Genomic DNA, 20059 nt, shown 5'->3' on the forward strand with positions numbered 1-20059 from the left:
TTCCAAATAGTGATGTTGAAAAGTTGAGTTAATCAATAAGTCATTAAAATTTTTATTTTGGTTATAATTGAATTTATTTTTAAGAAACTTTTTCTATTATTGGCAACCCTATATTATTGGTAGAAAATTATACCATATAATCAGAACTCCAAACTATGAGGAAAAAACTATTATTAAGGGATGTGTTAGTTTTTCTTGTTATTACTTATTCTTAAAAATACAAAAAAAAAAAAAAAAACCAACCCTCCAACAATCCACATATCTTTACTGCATTCCAGGTCTTCAAAATTATAAATCTACAACATGGGATTCTCAGAAGCAGCAGTATCAGTCAACTATTATAAGAAGTGCTTATTTGAGGTGCTTTAAATTAAAACAGGAAAGAAATCAATTTTAGCAAATTTAAATTTACAAATTTGGACCTGATGTGTCTGTCTTTAGTGGTCTGAATTAAAGTAATATTGCACCAATTAAGCAAAGTAAATCAAGACACCTCAAAAAAGGTGATATAGTAAGAAAATGTCAATTTAATCATTTACTTTAGCAGGCAAGCAATTTGTAAACATTCAGTAGCGGCAGCATCCAAGTTACAAACAATTTAAAAAGAACCAAGATTAGTGATTTTAATTTTTCCTTCCCTTTCCCCAAAAGAAAAAAAGAAAAAAGATTTGGAAATGAATGACTTAAAACCCTACAAACATCGAACATTCAGTTACGTCTTCTATCAGCCTTCTATGCATCATCCTCTGTGTTTTATTTTAAAAGATGTATCTACTCCTAAAATGCATTATCTTGCAATAACTTGTACGTGAGCGTTTGCAATTTAGGAAGTTGTTCCTGCACATGGCTGTGCACGCACTATCTCAGTTTAAATCCCATTTGCAAAGGGAACATTTATGTCTTGGTTCAATGCTTCTTTGACTTCGAGTGGCAGGGTGTCAAAAAGGTGATCTTCCACAACAAGCCCACTTTTCTTGAGCATTCGACACTGGCCCAGCTGGGCTGGCAGGCGGTCCAAGCAGTTCCCCTTCAGCTCTAGCTGAGTGAGCTGGGAGAGCTGACCAATCTTCTCTGGGAGGGAGGTGATGCAGTTTTGCCCCAGATTCAAAGTCCTCAACTTGACACATTTAAACAACTGTTTTGGCAGAATGTCCACTTTGTTCCCAGTGATATGCAAATGCTGCAGGTTCTGAAGCAATCCTATTTCTATTGGAATCATTGAAATGTTGTTGTAGCTTACATCTAAGCATCTGAGTTTCTGTAAACTAAATACTGCCACTGGTAAGGATTCGAGCTTGTTGTTAGAGAAATAAAGTGACTCCAAATTTTTGACATGGGTGATGGAGGGAGGAATGGTAACAATTTTGTTATGCCATAATTTTAAACAAGTCAGTCGTTTTAAATGCTGGAAACTGATGATTTCTTCAATTGTGCGTATGTTATTTGACTTTAAATCCAGTTCCTGTAAATTAGAGAGGCTGAAGATAGCATGTGGAATTCTCTCTAGTTCACAGTTCTGGAGTTCCAGCTCGGCGACATTCATCATTTTCTTAAGGCTGTTCAGTACCAAGAGTTTAGTGCCGTCATTATGAATGACTAACTTTGTAAGATGTGGAGCCACATCTGTAATGTTGGAGGGAACTTTGGTCAAATTGCTCTTCACGTGGAGAATCTTAAGGTGCCGCAACTCTCGGAGAGATTCAAGTCCTATCATCTTATTGTTTTCAGAGTTCAAATTGCCTACCAAGTACAACTCTCGAAGGTTTTTCAGCAAATACACCCAGGCAGGAATTTCAGCCACATCAGTGAACTTCACGTGAAGGCATCTCAAGTGATCGCGAAGAAAGCTAAAAGCAGTCTGTTCAACTTTTGCAGGGCAGTGGCAGAGGTGGAGCTCTTGGAGATTAGTCATTTGAGAAATCTTAGCAGGAATTTTAGCTTCTGGAATCAGTTCAAGCTTCAGCACATCCAAGTCTGTGAGGTCAAAGACAGCATCGGGCACCCCCGACAGCATGAACAGATGTAACTCCTGCTTGTCCTGGGCATTGCGTGACACGTGCTGCCTGAGTTTTTCAAATGTCCACTCGTGGTTCAAACTAATTTCCCTAAGTTTATTTTCACTGACTTCTGACAAGAACACACCAAAACGCTTGGAATACAGCTGGTCATACTGGTCTACCATGTGTAGAAGGAACGCAAAATCGTTTTTGACATCCGGAATGTCACTGAAACTGCTCTCTTCTCTGACCTTTTCAAAAGAATATTCCTTCAAAGGTATCCTGAATAACCAAAAGAGAGTATAGAGGCAGATAAAGCCATAAACACAAATAATGGATATGTAACTGATGAGAAGCTTTTTCAGCATGTAAGCCATATTGTGAGTGCACTCGAATACCTCATAGCCGGTCAGATGCTCGACTTTTGGCTTGCAGACGTGCTCGAAGCTGATTGCGTTGACAAAGTTCGCAGTATAGCAGAGAATAAAAATGAACTTGGCTGTTTTGATAACTGTTTGGACCACATAGAGTTTATAGATCAAGTCACTATCTTCCACGTGGGCACGGAACTTCCTGACTTTCTCAAACAGGGCTTTGGCCTGTTCTCCGTCTTTTTTATCCAGGATGGTCATGCTGGGAACCTCGATCACAGGCTTCTCTGCTGAAAATTTGAAGCCGGTTTTGTTGATCATTGGAGTACTGGCACTGGGGCTCCCTTCATCACTGCTGGTAGACACGTGCTTTGGTAGGGTTTGGGCACCTGTTATTCTCTGCTTGTTTTCCTCTGAGTCTTCGCATGCTGTCTCAGACAACGCTTTTGTAGTCCAAGGGGATTCAAAGCACTTTCCTAATATTGAAACAAAATGTTCTACTTTTGAGCATGTTTTGGGATATTTGAACCAAAAGTTGCTACTGACCATGAGAATAATAGTATGGATAAGAGCAAGGTATGGAAAGTATTTAGAATACCATGGAAGGGCCAGATGGTAACACATCTGATTAATAAATACATATTGCTGAAAATCCAAGTTTGTTTTTCGGCCTGTTGGATCTTTCTTCTCTTTCTTTGCCTCCTGATTTGGAACTGTGAAATCTGTGCGAGGATATGTGGCTCTGAGAGGTATGTCAGGTGTCACAGAAGATGTGCCAAAGGAAATGTCATTTGTTGTCCGCCCATCTTGGTCTTGGCCAGTGGCTGCTTCTATCTTCGGGATGTCGGTGGTGACGTCGACATTTCCTGGGGGTGTGTGTGCCTTTGAATTTACAGGAGATGGCAATACTGGCAAGCAGACCACCTGATCTTTGGTAAGTTGCATGGTTCCTGCAAAGATGGCTACCATCAACATAACAACAGCCAGGTAATCCATAAACACATCCCACCATGGTTTCAGGATTCGGTAAGTTGGCTGAATGTCATTAAGTGATGCAACTTCTGCAAGGGTAAACATTCCTAGAAAACAAAAAAACAAAAGACAGTATTACGGAGATGCAAGTGAAAACAGTACATAAGAAAAATCCTATGCCTGCTCCAAATTAAAGTTTTCTTATCCAGGCTCCTATCTTTTTATTCAAGATAAGAGTGTAGTAGGAAATAAACTAAAAGGAACATATATGAGAAAAACGGTCATTTGTTTCTAGTAGCTTTTCTCTCCTCAGTGCAAGAAAAGAGAAAAAAATGAGTAAGAATTGTGTTCTAGGTAAGAAATAGTGACAGCCTGATCAAAGTCTACAGTGGGTACTGAACCTTGAAGAAAGATGACAGCAGGATGGCATTGGGTGTGGACTAGACTGACTTAAGGTTAAGACTGAAGTTCTGGGGTATGAGGATGGGATGACTCCTATTTTGCATATGCCAAAAATGAAGGGCCTGGCCAGGCGCAGTGGCTCACGCCTATAATCCTAGCCTTCTGGGAGGCCGAGGCGGGTGGATTGCTCGAGGTCAGGAGTTCGAGACCAGCCTGAGCGAGACCCTGTCTCTACTAAAAAATAGAAATAAATTATCTGGACAGCTAAAAGTATATATAGAAAAAATTAGCCAGGCATGGTGGCGCATGCCTGTAGTCCCAGCTACTCAGGAGGCTGAGGCAGGAGGATCGCTTAAGCCCAGGAGTTTGAGGTTGCTGTGAGCTAGGCTGACGCCACGGCACTCACTCTAGCCCGGGCAACAAAGCGAGACTCTGTCTCAAACAAACAAACAAACAAACAAACAAACAAACAAACAAAAAAACCAAAATTGAAGGGCCTGTGTATCCTGTTAAACTCTGGATAGCCTTTACATTCCAGACTTTGTTCCACCACTTAACTAACAGTGCGATTCCCTAAGCCTTGCATTTCCCATCTGTATTATAGAGACGAAAACTTCTAAGAGTCCTTGGAAAGGTTAATTAAGTTAATGATTGTAAAACTCTTAGCACACCCTCTGGCCACAAGTAAGTATTTGTCAGCTGTTTATGTTTGTACTAATCACCCTGGTGGAAGTGTCCATGGACAATTGAAAATTAAGGGTCTAGACTTTAAGAGATATCTTAGTATACATACTTGGGATTTATCAATATATGTAGCTGAAACTCTGGCCTTCAATGCAGTGCCTATGGAAACCATGTGGATTGATTGAGAAGACCCAGGAGGGCATGAAGTAATCAGTGATGTCAAGTGATGCTGCATAAGTCAGGGCAGTAAGACCTTTGATCTCCACCACAGCAGGTGACCCTAGCAGCAACGAAGGGAGCCCTGATGCCAGGACACTTGAAAATGAGGTCACCATTTGCCACCACCTGGCAACTTTACAGTATTGGAACTAGTTTCTACAGATAATAAAGTACAAGGACAATCATTCCAAAGGAACCAAGAAAAACCACAATGTTTATAGAGGAAAGTAATAAGAATGGGCTTCTATAATCATGTCCATCAACCAAATGTTTATCTTTTTCAATTTTAAAAAAGCATTACCATATTCTCCTTCCTCAGGAAGTTCTCAGGGTTCCAATATTCATATGTAAAATGACTCATTTCTTTAAAAAAACAAAACAATAAAAGGCAAGGCAAGGACCCAAGATTCTGAGAATGCATTTAATTTTTTACATGAAGGATGGAAGATAGATTATTTATCCATTCATGTAAAAGTTGCCTGAAATGCTGTGTTGAGGAGGATTCTGGGCTGACTCTGGCTTCAGTAGGAAACAGTGCTGTGACTGATTACTAGTGTCTTTTCTGGATGACATGATGGATAGAGGTGATATTAGTACTTCAGTTCTGCCCGTATGTTTGTGTACGCTCTCTCTCTCTCTCTTTCTCTCTTTTAAATTAAGCTGAAAATAATGACCAGTTTTTATCTTTTCTGAAACCCTTCAACGTATCTATTACCATATAGAGCAGGTACATAATATTTCTTAATAAAATACAGTTAAAATTTATTCAATTATAATAGCAATTCCCACATCTGTAGTCAGTTTAATTGAAGTATCTCTATGTAAACAGGTAGACACAAGCCTAAGAACTCCAAATATAAAATTGTTAGAAATCACATGCCCAGACTTCAGGGCTTAAGTATGAAATGACTCGTATCCAGTCTTAGTAAAAAACAAAACAAAACAAAACAAAATTACCAAGGAAATAAAGAAAAGAAAAATAAATATTTGTACCTTAGTAGGGGAAGTGGAAAATAACATGCCACTTGAACCCCTTTTATTCTGAGCTCCTGTATCTTGTGTGGGTTTTATATTCATTACTGGCTTGGGAATTTAAGCAGGAAGAAAGGGTACTAGAATCACAGCAAGCCAAACCAAATGAGAAACACCTCAACCTCAGGCCATTTGAGCTCTTCAGTGCCTATCTAGAATGCACAAAATATAGCACTGAGCCACAGGTTCCAGAGTGACTCTTACTTCCTGTACAGAGAATGGAGAATACATCTTGCCTAAGTTTATTCCTGACCAAGAAAATATGGTCACAGCCAGGGACCATGCTTTTAAAGGGCTATCTGCCTGGGTAATAGAAAAGAAATAGATTTTTTTGCACATAACATTTATTTCTAATAGGATTTTTCTTTACTCTTCAAATACAATCATGCACCACATAACGACGTTTTGGTCAACAATGGATTGCACATACGATGGTGGTACCATATAAGATTATAATGAAGCATACAGAGAAACCTGACATACAGCACTAGATATTGGCATTGCAGATTAAGTAGGAGAAATGACTGATATTCAGTAATGATGCTGGGGCATTTGGTTTTCCATATGAAAAAAATATATTTAAGTAAAAATATATATGCCATCTTGGTTTGTGTAAGCATACTCTATGTTTGCCCCAGTGATGAAATAGTCAAATGAGGCATTTCCCAGAAGGAATCTCTGTGGTTAAGCGACACATAACAGTAGTTGTATCAGGTTCTAGAGAAGCCAAGATGTTTGGGTTGGAGGATCGAGGGGAAGGTGAATGTTGAAAGTCACTGTACTAAGAACACTGGTTACTTGTCTTTTATACCTTGCTTATTACTACTGGTTTCTCTGCCTCCAGTTTTGATCTCTTTCAATCCATCTTCCACCCTGCTGCGGGTCTTTAGGCTAAAACTCCACTCCTTTCTTCTCCTGACTCTATGCTCTAGGTCGGTAACTTCTTCCAGTATCTCCAACAAGCCATTCTCTCCCTTGTGTTCAGCCCCTCCTATACGTTGTTTCCTCTGCTTTCAATACTTCCTCTACACTCCCCTTCACTAGACTCTCAGGTTTCTGTGGCCTTTCCCAGAAAGCCTTTCCTGACCCATCTGGGTGAGGTACTTCTCCCAAGTGCTCTCCCAGGGCTCTGTACCTCGACCACCATAGCCCTTACCATACTGTTTACTTATTAAAGCTCTCACTAACTTATCAACTCAATGGGGACAGGGACTGGGACATCTTCCTTCCTTGTCCTATATATCCAATGCCTGACACATAGTAGATGCTCAATCAACAAAAGAATGTATGAGATCTTGATCATCACCTTCAGCTCATAAAAATTCCTTGAGGACATTTATTAACTGTATATATATGGCATTGAGCAGAACAGCATTTTATTGAACTGAATTGCTACCACAAAGCAAACAGGGCCTATGTCAGAATAAAAACTCTAAGCCAGGTCTCGGCATAAAAATAAAGTTAAAGGACCACACAGCAGAGAAATTGTGGGATCCTTGTAACTAGCCATATTTTACAGCTGTCAAAGTTTCAATGGCAGTTTTCAAGTATCTTGTACTTGGGGATGGCTTTGATCCCAGGAGAGAGAAAAGGCTGATCATTTCCCAGTGGAAGAAGAAAAAGATAAAAGGTAGGAGGCAGAGAACACAGCAATTGAGTACTGTAACTTCACACATGGCCACCAGCTTGGGCCCCACATTCCCTGCCAGCATGACAACAGAGGGTAACAGAACAGCATGCAACAGCTCCAGCCTCAATGACCTCCTCTCCTCCAGCACGTTGTCCACTCTGCCAACCCCCACCCAGAGTTTTGTGCCCTTCCCATTTCCTCCAGCCATTTCTCTTTTTCACTTCTGTTGTTTCATTTGTCTCTTATTTATTCTCTAAGTCCCAGCTCAAACACTACCTTTTCCTTCAAACTCATATCATATTGTCTAACCACAATAATCTGTTTCTAATCCTGGTCTTTTCAACTAGATCTTGAGCTCCTGGTGGGCAGAGACTATGTCTTATTCCCCTTTGCACCCACCATGCCCTCCTCTCACCCCTGAAGAACACAGAAGGCATTTAATGATAATAATGACAAGGTTACTAACAGTAGTTATTGTTTGTCATCGTCATTCTGTATACCGAGTGCTGCTCTAGGAGCTTTACACCTGATATAATCCCCTGCTTTTGTACAGAGCACATTCCTGAAAATGAATGTATGAATGTTTAGTTTCAGATCTGGGAATCTAAGGGAATGGCTCCACTTCTAAAACGCTATACAATATTATAAAATCCACCAGAATTCCAAAATTAAAAAGACAGACAATATCAAGTGCTTGTGAGGACGTGGGAGCAACTGGACTCTTAAACACTGCTGGTCAGAGTGTGAATTTGTGTGACCACATTGGGAAACTTTTTCATATTATCTACTGAAACTGAACATATGCGTACTCGATGACCCAGCAGTTCCCTTGCTAAGTATACACCTGTGAGAAACATGGGTATATATTCATTAAAAGACATGTACGAGAATGTTTGTAGCAGCATTATTTGTAACAGCTCCAAACTAGAAGCTATCCAAAATGCTTATCAAGAATAGAATGGAAAAATATAAAACATGATATACTTAAAAAATGGAATACTGGGCAGCAATGAGAATGATCTGGTTACACTGGTGTGTTCAATTTATAAAATGTGGTCTGTACACTGAGGCCCTTTTTGGTATGTATGCTTTCACTTCCATAAAAAGTTCCAAAAAAAAACCCCCCCAAAACGTAAAAGAAGCTGCAGCTGAAACAGCTGCCCTAGAATGTGCTGTGGTATCAGTGAGGCTTTGCCTCTGCCCTGTTCCAAGGCACATCTAGGCTGCCTGGGGTGACAGGACAGCAAAACCTGTCCCCGTCCCTCCTCTGATGGTTTCCCCTCACCATCCATCTCCCTGCCCCGAGAGAAGGGGCCTGCTCTCCCTGGGGTACAAAGGACTGATTCTGTCATAGAAAAGGCGGCACAGAGGTAGGAACATACAATGTTCAAAAGCTCTGGCTGGAAAAAGTTGAATGTACACAGATGGAACACAAATGGAACATTGCCTGAATCCCATTTAACCTTCACGACATTACTCTAAGCTGCCAAAGTGTTATTCACTCTTGACACATGAAGAAACAGACTCATAGAAGTTAGGTTGTAGAAGTCAAATAATTAGTAGTGGAGTCTAGATTTAAAATCCTATCTAAGGCCAAAATACATGTTCTACCAGATTGTAGCATCTCTCTTTTGTATTTCTCATGTTTGCAGTGCCTTACAGTTTGTAAACTACTTTCCTACACGAGATCTTGACTGATTTTCACAATAATCCACTGATAGGCATTGCCACTGTGCCCAATAACATAAGGAAACCTGAGGCACAAAAAGATTAAATGACCTCCCTGAGCTAATTAAGCGAGAGAGCTAACAGAATCTTTCATCTCCACATCTCTTTTTCTCTACCACATGTCATCCAATGGCTGTGTTTTTGGCTAAGGGTTGGCTGCTGAAGAAGGAGGCTTCTCACTGTTGTCCTTGGCTTTGAGGAGACAGAGCAATGAAATTATGTAATCACCACTATCTCTAAGGCGATCTTCTGAGATATTCATGCAGAATTTAAGAAAACCACCAACCCTGTGCCAGGCATCATGGAGGGGAAGGCAGAAAAGACCTAACGTAATCCTTACCTTCAAGGAGCTCCCAGTGTACTGGGAAGTGATAAGCAGTGAGTGTGCAGTTATAGCACAGAAAGAAGACTGTTCTGACCTGGTTAATACAAAGTGTAGAAGATGCGTGGACAGAGCAAGCCGGTGGCTGCTCTGCATGAGGAAGTTGGGAGGACTCCCTAGAGAGGTGGTTTTTAAACTGAGATAGGAAGGAGAGGTGAGACATGAAGTGGTGGGGGAGGGTAGGTAATACAATTTTGGCTGAAGAAATAGCAAGAGCAACGGCACATACATGAGAGAAATGATGTGATGGAGAAACTACAAATAATTCTAATGCTATCCCAGTATTAGTCTAGTATACTCCTGTGCAGATATCACATCTCATGAGTAAGCCGATGGATGGAAACCAAAGCATGGATGTACAGTCTTAAAGTGCCCAGGCCACAAAGCAGGAAACCTGTACTTTCCTGTAATGTCAGTTGCTGACTAGCTCTTACCTTGAACACGGGACTTGAATTAATGTGTCTGCTACCCTATTTACCCACCAAAAATGGGTATAATGACACATGCCCTTCCTATCTCCCAGGGGTGTTTCACCATTAACTGAATTAATGATGCAATTGCACTTTGAAAACAAGTTGCTCTTCATATACTGTTTATGTGTATATATTAAGTATATTAAATACATGTTCACATAATAATAGTATATTTTGATCCTCAAGTGACTTCCTAAGGTGAAATCAATGAAAAATGAGATCTGCATCTGGCTTTCTGAATTTCACATCTTGCATTTAATTTCCTTAGTGAGTCAGGACTCAGAATCGCTATAAATGATTATCACGGGATTTGTTTTGTTTTTTAATTTGAGGAAGGCACATTTAGTAAGTATTAATCACATATATTCTTTGGTTTCTCCTTTATAGTATGTCTCCTACAAAGGACTTAAGAAATTGCATTACGAGGAAGTAGATTTCACATTTCAAGGCTTCTCTTTGTTGATGCCACAGATGAAAATCAGCTTAACATTCTTATAAGCAAACATTTCTCATGAAAGTCAAGGAAGCTTTTTGTACTAGAACTGAAAGGGGGAAGTTATTCACTTTGGTTGGACAAAACTGAATCAGAAAGTAACAGGGCTGAATCTAAATCCCTTTGCGACTACGATCCTGTTTTCTTATCTGAATGTACAGTCAACAGTAGTGGAATAAATCAATAATAAATAAACCAGTTTCAAAAATTAGAAGCTATGATGGTTGGACAATCCTGTGAACAAATCTTTGAATTGTATACTTTAAATGGGTGAATTATATGGCATATGAATTTTATCTGAATAAAACTGCTACCAACGTAGCACCTAGATCTCAAGTCTTTTGCCTAAACCGTGCTTCAACAGAAACAGTGAAAGTAGGTATGTTGTATAGCCTATTGTAGATATTCCTGCTAGACTACAGTCTATGTTCAAATGTTTTTAAATGAATGCTATGTTATTATTATTAGATTGAACTGGTTCTGGAGAAAAATCTTATCATTTTACTTGTCCTGAGTATCCATCCAAGCCTCATCTTGATAATAACAACTACTTCACAGTGTCATGTATTAGGAACACCTGGTCTGGGACAAAGCCAGCCTTCAAAGATCAAAGATGTTTGCTGAATCTGAATGCAAAATAAATAAATAAATCATCGAGGAGAAAAGCAAGCCTGTCTTACCCTTTACCTGAAGATGATTAGACCAATTTCTTGAATTTTGAATTAGCATAGTAGCACTATGTACACAGAGTAATCCTGAAATAAATGACTGATACAAATTTGTTATTCAATTTCATTCATTCTTTTAGAAACAATTAATTAAAATTACTTATATACTACAAAGAGTACAACTCTGATGTCTAAGAGACCTGGATTCAAATCTTGCTCTTTGGCCTGGCGCGGTGGCTCACGCCTGTAATCCTAGCACTCTGGGAGGCCGAGGCGGGAGGATCACTCGAGGTCAGGAGTTCAAGCTCAGCCTGAGCAAGAGTGAGATCCCGTCTCTACTAAAAAATAGAAAGAAATGATCTGGACAGCTAAAAATATATAGAAAAAATTAGCCAGGCATGGTGGCGCATGCCTGTAGTCCCAGCTACTTGGGAGGCTGAGGCAGAAGGATCGCTTGAGTTTGAGGTTGCTGTGAGCTGGGCTGATGCCACGGCACTCTAGCCTGGGCAACAGAGTGAGACTGTTTCAAAAACAAAACAAAACAAAACAAAAACAAACAAATCTTGCTCTTTGCTCCCATTAGCAGTGTAAATGTGAGTAACTTAGTGTCTGTTGGAAAACATATATTGATGAGATTGTTACTAGCAATACAGCAAAATTCTACCACCATAATGGAAGAATATGATCACCTAAATTAAAACTTTAAAAGTTAGGTCCATCTGCAGTAGGAGGTTTTTAATACCACTATTAACATAAGGAAGCCAAATGGCTTTGAAATGTTATTTTTAAAAAAGAGTTTAATGTATGAAGAAACAAATGGCCTGATTAATCAATCAATCTAATACTTAATTTTTTACATAGGTATGAATTTCCTACCCAATCAAATCCCAGCTTTCATTTTCTTCCTGTAGAAAAAAAACCAATCAGCCTTCTGGGTCAAACTGGGCAAATGGGAAAACATTCAAGAGACCTGTGAGGGTCAAATTCTCAAATCCTTCTCCGAGATAAATCAAAGGAGAACAACTCAAAGTTTATAAAAAGCTAATAAGCTACACCACCGCTATATAACTCACCCAACACTCAATATACATATAAACACGTGTAGATATATACAGACTCACACACCACACACAAATCAGATGTCAAAAATTTATACACTTAAAGAAAATAATACGCTTCAGATGCAAAATAGGAAAGAAGGTACGATTTAGTTTTTTTCCAACAGTCCTCTGTATTATCAGTATTATATAAATGTTAACAGTTATGGATATTACAATTATACAATGTACTTTATAGCTGTTACAATTCTACATACAAATACAGCATAATTCACTAGTGCCACTCCTTAAAATTATGGTAAGAGATTATACTTTTAAAAGTAGTCCCCTTCTAACACTATTTTGGTTTAAAAATAACTGAAATAAGTTTTTTAGGGGGGAAAAAAGTCCTAGATTTAAAAAAAAAACAACTTCTTATACAAAACCTACCAATACCAAATTTCACATTGAGCAAAATCCACCCATTTTGCTAACCATCAAAAGCTTTTTATAAATCCATTCAACACTTGAAAGAAGAGGTCTACAAAAAATTCAGAATTTGTGAAATATAAAAAGAACTTTACACAAAGTATACTTTAGTATCTCTTTGGAGGTTTCTCCCTAGAGTACTGCTATTCACAGAGAAAATTTGCTTCAAAGCTAAGGAACAGAACACTAAATACATGTTAATAGGTCTAAGGCAAAATATCTTAGAATTAACAAAATGTATTAAAACGTTGCCATGAATTTTCTTGCTTTTTCTTCTAGTTCTCAATTCTTAATGTCAAGGCCCACGTTTGAGAGCTTACAAATGAGATATTATTTATGGAACAATACAAAAGAGGCTCAAAATCAATGGCTTCCACATTTATTCCACACAACCCCACTTTCTTCTACAAGTTATCATTAGCAGTCCCTTAAACATGAACTCAGGCCAACAGAATTTCACAAAAGCTTTAGCACCTATAGGCCCCACTTAGTCTACCTTCTATTAGAAACTTTATTTAATATTTACAGAGTATTCACCACATGCTACATATGCAGGTTCTGGGGATTAAAACGGGGAAAATTTTTTAAAAAAATTAGAAGCTGCCCTTACTGAGAAAGCAACCTAAAGGAAACAAAAAAAAGCTGGGGATAACGACAATGGTCTGATCATGAGTCCCTAAGAGAGTCCAGCTAATGGACCTTAATAAAGGCTCCAGAGAAAGCCACACCAAGCTAAAAGCGAAGCGTTTGGTTAAACCGTTAAGATCCTAACTTCATCCTGTTTACTTATGGATCAGCCAGTAGGATTTCTAAGAGAAGCTTTGCTTGCCATTTTAAATCCTCCGCTTCTTTCCATTTCTAAGATGGACATCTTAGATCAAAACTGGCGATTTTCCTCTTAAGTTTACTCCCATTTAATATTATTTCTTTACAGTGTGCCTAAAATTGGGCTAAAAAAGTGAACTAGGATGACGCTCCCTTGAACCCTAGCAGTTTTCCATGGTCTTAGGAAGTTTGCGACATTGTTTTACAGTTGTTTTAGGACAGAGAGCCCCTTTGATCATAAACCCATGGATATCTGTTCTGGATATGGACAGCTGGGAACCTGCCAATCCTTATTCCTGGTTTACTACAGATTACTGGAAGGCACCTGAGCACCTTGCCCTGGTGCTTATCTTACTAAGTTCAAAGAGTTCTTAAAGTTAGTATGAGAAAGAAACTCAGACACCGATTCAAATTCTTTTTTTTTTTTTTTTTTTTTTTTTTTTGAGACAGAGTCTCACTCTGTTGCCCGGGCTAGAGTGAGTGCCATGGCGTCAGCCTAGCTCACAGCAACCTCAAACTCCTGGACTCAAGCAATCCTCCTGCCTCAGCCTCCCAAATAGCTGGGACTACAGGCATGCGCCACCATGCCCGGCTAATATTTTCTATATATTTTTAGTTGTCCAGCTAATTTCTTTCTATTTTTAGTAGAGACAAGGTCTCACTCTTGCTCAGGCTGGTCTCGAACTCCTGAGCTCAAGCAATCCTCCCGCCTCGGCCTCCCAGAGTGCTAGGATTACAGGCGTGAGCCACCACACCTGGCCCGGATTCAAATTCTAATCCTTTGATAGGTAGCTTATTTAGTTAAAAAGGCTATTATAGTTTATTAGAAGATTCTAGCCATAAGGACTAAAAATGAATGCAGAGTCAGACAATGTTTGCTCATAACACTTGCAGAACTGTCAGTTCTGTCTCTCTCTCTGTGGATTTGAATTCCTCCACCTAATGAAAGGAGAGTTTTCTTTTATTTGCATATCCCTAGGGCATGGCACAGGATAGGAACTTAAGAAAGGTTTGTTAACAGAATGAATCACATAGACCTATAACAGCACTCAAGGAGAGCACTCAGAAGGCACTGAACCTGAACCCAATACTGTCAGTGAGGTCACTATTAATTATGCCAAAGTCAAAATGATCAGCTGTGACAGGAATTTTCCAATGTCCAGAGGGACAACATATTACAACTCTTTTTAACAAGTTATTTGAAAGCTGACTCATTCTCATTCTGATAGACCATCTGCATACAGTTTGATTCATAATTAAGCATTCCATAGGAAAACAAAGGCAAAGGTAATCTTGGGTACATATCCTCACTAGGAGATAAAACCAAGATCTGATTCCTGAAGTAGGGCAGGTGATAAGCCAGAGTGATCTCTGAAGCAGAGGTTAACAAGCACCACCTTAGCATATAACCAGCTGATATAAAAGGGCAGGGAAAAAGGAGTTCCAGAGAGGGAGGTTCCTTGAGACAATGAAGGTGCCAGAACCCCAGGCACTTTTCTCCTTGTCCTGCATGGGGTTTCCTGCCCATCTGCATGGGCAATGGAGGTAGAAATTCTGGTTGAGGGTAACCCTTGGGTGAGTGGTGAGTGCCATATCTAACTGCTAAAGCGGAATACTGTGTGGAAGTGTTGGGCAAATGCCCAGCACACGGTAAGCATTTAATAAAAGTTAACTGCTGTTATTATTCACTATGTTGAATAAGGTGTTTTAAATAAAGAACCCTATAAAAACTCATCTTTACCACCTGGTACCAAGAGGAGTTTTTCTTTCATGATAAACTGGTATAAAGGGCCATAGAACCCAGATGTTCTCCCACTTGTCTTCGGCTTTCAAGAAATTCAGCCAAATTTTATACAGACATTATGAATGCTAACCCTTAGTCTAAGTCTTCATTTAATTATTCATTTATCCCTCCATCCAAGAAATATATACTGTACACTCAAGTATTAACACTATGCAGATTCCTAGAGAAAACTTGGTGAGCAAATTCAGACATATTTCCTCTTTCACGCAGTGCATAGTGTAAGGGAAAGAAATATTCACTTAGTTGGATATCTCAATTAAACTGTCAACTGAAGAGCTACCAAGAAGAGGAACAGGCAGAGGCAGGTTTGCTGTGCAGTGAAAGCAACTTAAGTGTCAGGATTCCCCCCCACCCCCCGCACAAGCCCCTTCCAAGGCCCTGCACCTACTTCTGTATCTCGAATTTTATGTTCTTTTTCTTAAAGAGAGCCCCCCAAACTGCATAAATTTCAGTTCTCAGAAAGCGTGGACCTTTTCCTGGTTGCATGATATTATGGAAGTAGATAATGAGGAGGGGGGTTCCCTCCACTTGGTAAGATCAGGGAAGAATTTTCTGAAGAAGTTATGACAGAAGTGAGGTGTGAAGAAAGAGTATATGGGTATACTGGCCCAGATGTGCAAAGGCCCTGGGAAGAGAGGCAGCAAAGAATACCTGAGGAACTGAAAGAAGGTTTTAAGACGCAGGGCCCTAGAAACTTAGTTTGATATTATCAAACTAAGGGCAGTGGGAAATCACTGATGTGTTTTTAGCTGGAGATGAGAGGCGGGTGAAAATCGAATTTGTCATTTATCATCTATCTATCTATCTATTTATGCTACTGTGGATTTATTTATCTATTGCTTGATTGATTGGTACAGATGGGGTCTTGCTATGTTGCCCAGGCTGGTCTTGAACTCCTGGCTTCAAGCAATCCTCCTTCTTCAGCCTTCCAAAATGCTGGGATTACAGGTTTAAGCCACCACACCTGGCATCGAATTGTGCCTTTTAAAAGATTACTCTGGGCCTAGTGTACAGGTTAGTGAGGGAAGATGTGAGATCAGGGAGGCAGCTGTTACATGACTCTGGGAAAACGATATATGCAGGTAGGTAAAACTAGATTGTTGAGTCACAGAAATGGTTGTGAGTAAAATGGATAGATTTATGAACTAATTAGGTCAAAGAAATAACAACAGGACTTAATAGCGGATTGTCTGGGGACCAGGGTGAGGGAGAAAAAGGTGTCATGGATGACTCACAGATTTCCTTATAATTCTCCATTTCATTGTTTTGCCTCCTTGTTCTTTCACTTTGATTTACATGATTTACTGTAACGGATTTTTTTTTTTTAATAAGCCCTTTGAATCCTTTTGAAAAGAAGGCAGATATATATAAGAAATGAAAAAAAAATAAAAGCTCTCACATGTTTGGGCAAGAAATACACCATGAAATCTCTTACCTCAGATAGTTGGGAAAATATACTTTAGTGTTATCAATATACAAGTCATTAATAACTACCCTTTTGTAACACTTCTGGGGTGAAGCATAATTTTAAAACCAAAAGCAGTTAATTTTGTCTTCACTTAGAGAACACATACATATAATGAACTGCACTGTACAACACTGTGTGCAGCACAGTCAAAAGGGAGCCAGCTTACAATACCTTATTAATCTCACAGTCACAGCCTGTGATTATTCATGCTAATAGAATCTTCTTACTGGAATAAAATAGAAACTAGTAAAAAATTAAAACAAAGAAACTTTCATTATTCCTTTTAGGGAGACAGAGAAAGGCAGTATAGTTTCATTCTCTACTGGGATTTCTTTAGCTCAATATTAAAGTAAGTTTACATTTTATAAGTAAAAAATAGCCACACAGTGGGGCAATGGTGAGGTGGGCAAAGACACAGGGTAAGATTATGAGAATAAAACCAAATACTGTATACCTGTACAAAGATAATCAACAGACGGCATAATTTATACACAAAAAAACATTTTATTGAGTTAATTTAAGATAGAATTTTTATCAAGTTGGTAGGATAATGGATAAGAACGTGGCTTAAGGAATTAGCTTGCCTGAATTTTCATTCCATCCCCACCTTTTCCCTGTAAAATGGGAACACAAATAATGTCTCACACCACCAACTGTGCAAACCTGGGCCTTCATTTTCCCTACCAACGAAATAGGACTGAAACATCCTCGTGACCAGGTGCACACACCACCCCATGTAATGTTGCGCGCAAGGTAGGCCCACTCATTGAATGCTCCCACTCCAACTAGCCCCCAAAATTGGCTCTCGATGTCCAGAAAAATTTGGGATGAGTGGGGATGCCTGAGGAAAGCCCAGGATTTGGAATGTGGTGGTGACAGGAAAAATAAAGGATCATGAAGGCTTTAAGAGGAAAAAAAAAAAGCAATGAAGAAAAGAGAAGAGGCTGGGCTTGGTGGTTCAACCTTGTGATCCCAGCACTTTGGGAGGCTGAGGAGGGAGAATCACTTGAGGCCAGGAGTTTGAGATTAGCCTGGGCAACACAGTGAGACTCCTTCTCTACAAAAAGTAAAAAAAAATAGCCAGGTGTGGTGGTATGCACCTGTAGTCCTAGCTACCTAGGAGGTGGAGGCCGTAGGGTCGCTGGAGCCCAGGAGAGGCAAATAGAAAAATCAAGAAAACCAAAAGATAAGACTTTAAGAGAGTAAAGGTATAAATCAGTCAACTGTTACAGAAATTAAGGACAATCAAGACTTAAAAATCATTAATGACCCTTGACCATATATATTCCACTCTATTATAGTGGAATTCATTATTGACATAGAAAACATTTTAGAGTTAACTAAAAATTCTCCCAAAGGGTTGGCCTTTTAAAGTAATACAAGCCTTCTTTTAGAATTAGTGATAAATTGGTAAACTCAGCTGAATATTACTTTTGTCCTATTTCAAAGGATTTGATAAAGCAAAGAAATGTTTTATTCATGCTCAATTTAATCCTGTTTCCAAGTAGTTAGCATCTATTTGTGTAGCTCTTGTGAAAATTACAAATGATCTTTAGAGAAGCAGATCTGATACAACATTTAACTGGAAACCCTTCTTGCTAAGGTGTGCTTAGAATTAATAGTCTCTTCCTTTTCCCCCAAATTATATGAACTAGGGAAGTTTTGACAGAGAGTCACAGTTATGATTATAATTTATAACATTTCCCCCAGTGATAAAGAATTAGGAGAGTTGTAAGCCTGAATCCCAATTGAGCAGTCCACAGTTTATAAAAACTCCTAAGCCTTCCTGTGGTGAGAAGGTACAAAATACAAACAAGCATACTTTCTAATTCAGTATGTTGTTAGTAATTTTCGATGAGTCTCTGCGAAGATTACATGAAGATCTTTGACTCTGCATAATTTCAGATATTTACTTTCTGATAAAGCACATCTATTTAACTGTTACAAAAATGGCCCAAGACAACATTTTTGAAAACCTGTTTTGCATACTTAAGTGTCAATGGTGCCAGTGTATTTACTTAAGTGCCTGCTATTTAATTGTAGGTCATTAACAGTGTTTCCCAACCTGTATCATGTCCTGATCCACAGGGGAAAGAAAGGATAACATTTGTGCACGTCCTGGGGATGAGCACAATTGGGCCCAGGCTCTCAGACCCCTCCCACCCCCCAAATGAACTAACGTTTCAGCCATCTAGTCCCCATTCCTGGCATATCCACTGGGAATTTCAGCCTAAAGTATGAGATATTAGATGTAAACTAAGGTCTAAATCTTACAAGTGACAGAAATTATCCATCTGAGATGTGATATTTTTTGGAGTAATTAAATGTTGTCTTCTTTCTTTCTCATAAGAGCATAAAACAGTAAAAACAGATTATTATAACCAAGAAACAAGTTGCTCATTTGTGTAACTTTACATACAACACATTAGAACTATAATTGTTAATAACATTTAATGTCTTGATGGACAAGTATCATTAGACAGAGGCTGCTAATGCTAAGAAATACATAAGATTGAAGGTGACCATTCATTAATCAATGCATTCCTATACACTAATTGTGTTAGGGATTGGGGATTTGTAATTGGTGATAACTTATCTTGTCCGTTATAGACTGCAGCAAACTTTTTTTTTTTTTTGAGACAGAGTCTCACTCTGTTGCCTGTGCTAGAGTGCTGTGGTGTCAGTCTAGCTCACAGCAACCTCAAACTCCTGAACTCAAGCGATCCTCCTGCCTCAGTTTCCTGAATAGCTAGGACTACAGGTGTGCACCACCGTTTTTTCTATTTTTAGTACAGACTGGGTCTCACTCTTGCTCAGGCTGGTCTCAAACTCATGAGCTCAAGTGATCTTCCCTCCTCGGGCTCCCAGAGTGCTAGGATTACAGGTGTGAGCCACTGCACCCAGCCACCATTTACATTTTCAACAAATGTTTGGCTTAGGTAACGTGCTAGGTGCTGGGCATATATACATAGTACAGCATGACAGATACAGTTCTTGCCCTGCTAGAGCTTAAAGATCTACCCATGCTTATTTTAAATATTCTGGAAAAGGTGAAACATGAGCCGGTGGATCGGATTCCATGAACCCAGGAGTTGGAGGCTGCAGTGAACTATGATTGGGCCACTGTACCACTGTACCCCAGCTTGGTTGGGAAACAGAGACCATCTCTCTAAACAAAAAAAAAAAAAAAAAAGGAAAAAAGAAAAAGAAAGAAGAGATGACGCATGGACAACTACCACCACTCTGTCCAGAATTATTTAGGGTAAACAGTCCTAATATCTAAAATGACAATAAAGTATTTGAATGTCAAGAAATCTGTGATAACTGAGACAATCAACAAAAGTAAACATATAATTTACCATCTAAAGTGGAAAACTTGAGAGTG

The 20059-nt window shown here is 39.1% G+C and overlaps 1 protein-coding gene across 3 annotated transcripts in view; it reads right to left on the bottom strand.

The window, feature by feature from the left end:
- Positions 1 to 507: 507 nt before the first annotated feature.
- Positions 508 to 20059, bottom strand: part of LRRC8D (leucine rich repeat containing 8 VRAC subunit D) — a 111439-nt gene continuing 91887 nt past the window's right edge. For all 3 annotated transcript variants that reach the window (XM_045547566.1, XM_045547565.1, XM_045547567.1), the window contains exon 2: positions 508 to 3447. In XM_045547566.1, coding sequence (XP_045403522.1) covers positions 869 to 3445 — 2577 coding nt within the window. In that variant the 5' untranslated portion in view covers positions 3446 to 3447 and the 3' untranslated portion in view covers positions 508 to 868. The remainder of the gene's footprint in view (positions 3448 to 20059) is intronic.

This window comes from Lemur catta, chromosome 3 (genome assembly GCF_020740605.2).
Source record: "Lemur catta isolate mLemCat1 chromosome 3, mLemCat1.pri, whole genome shotgun sequence".
Classification (NCBI taxonomy): Eukaryota; Metazoa; Chordata; class Mammalia; order Primates; family Lemuridae; genus Lemur; species Lemur catta.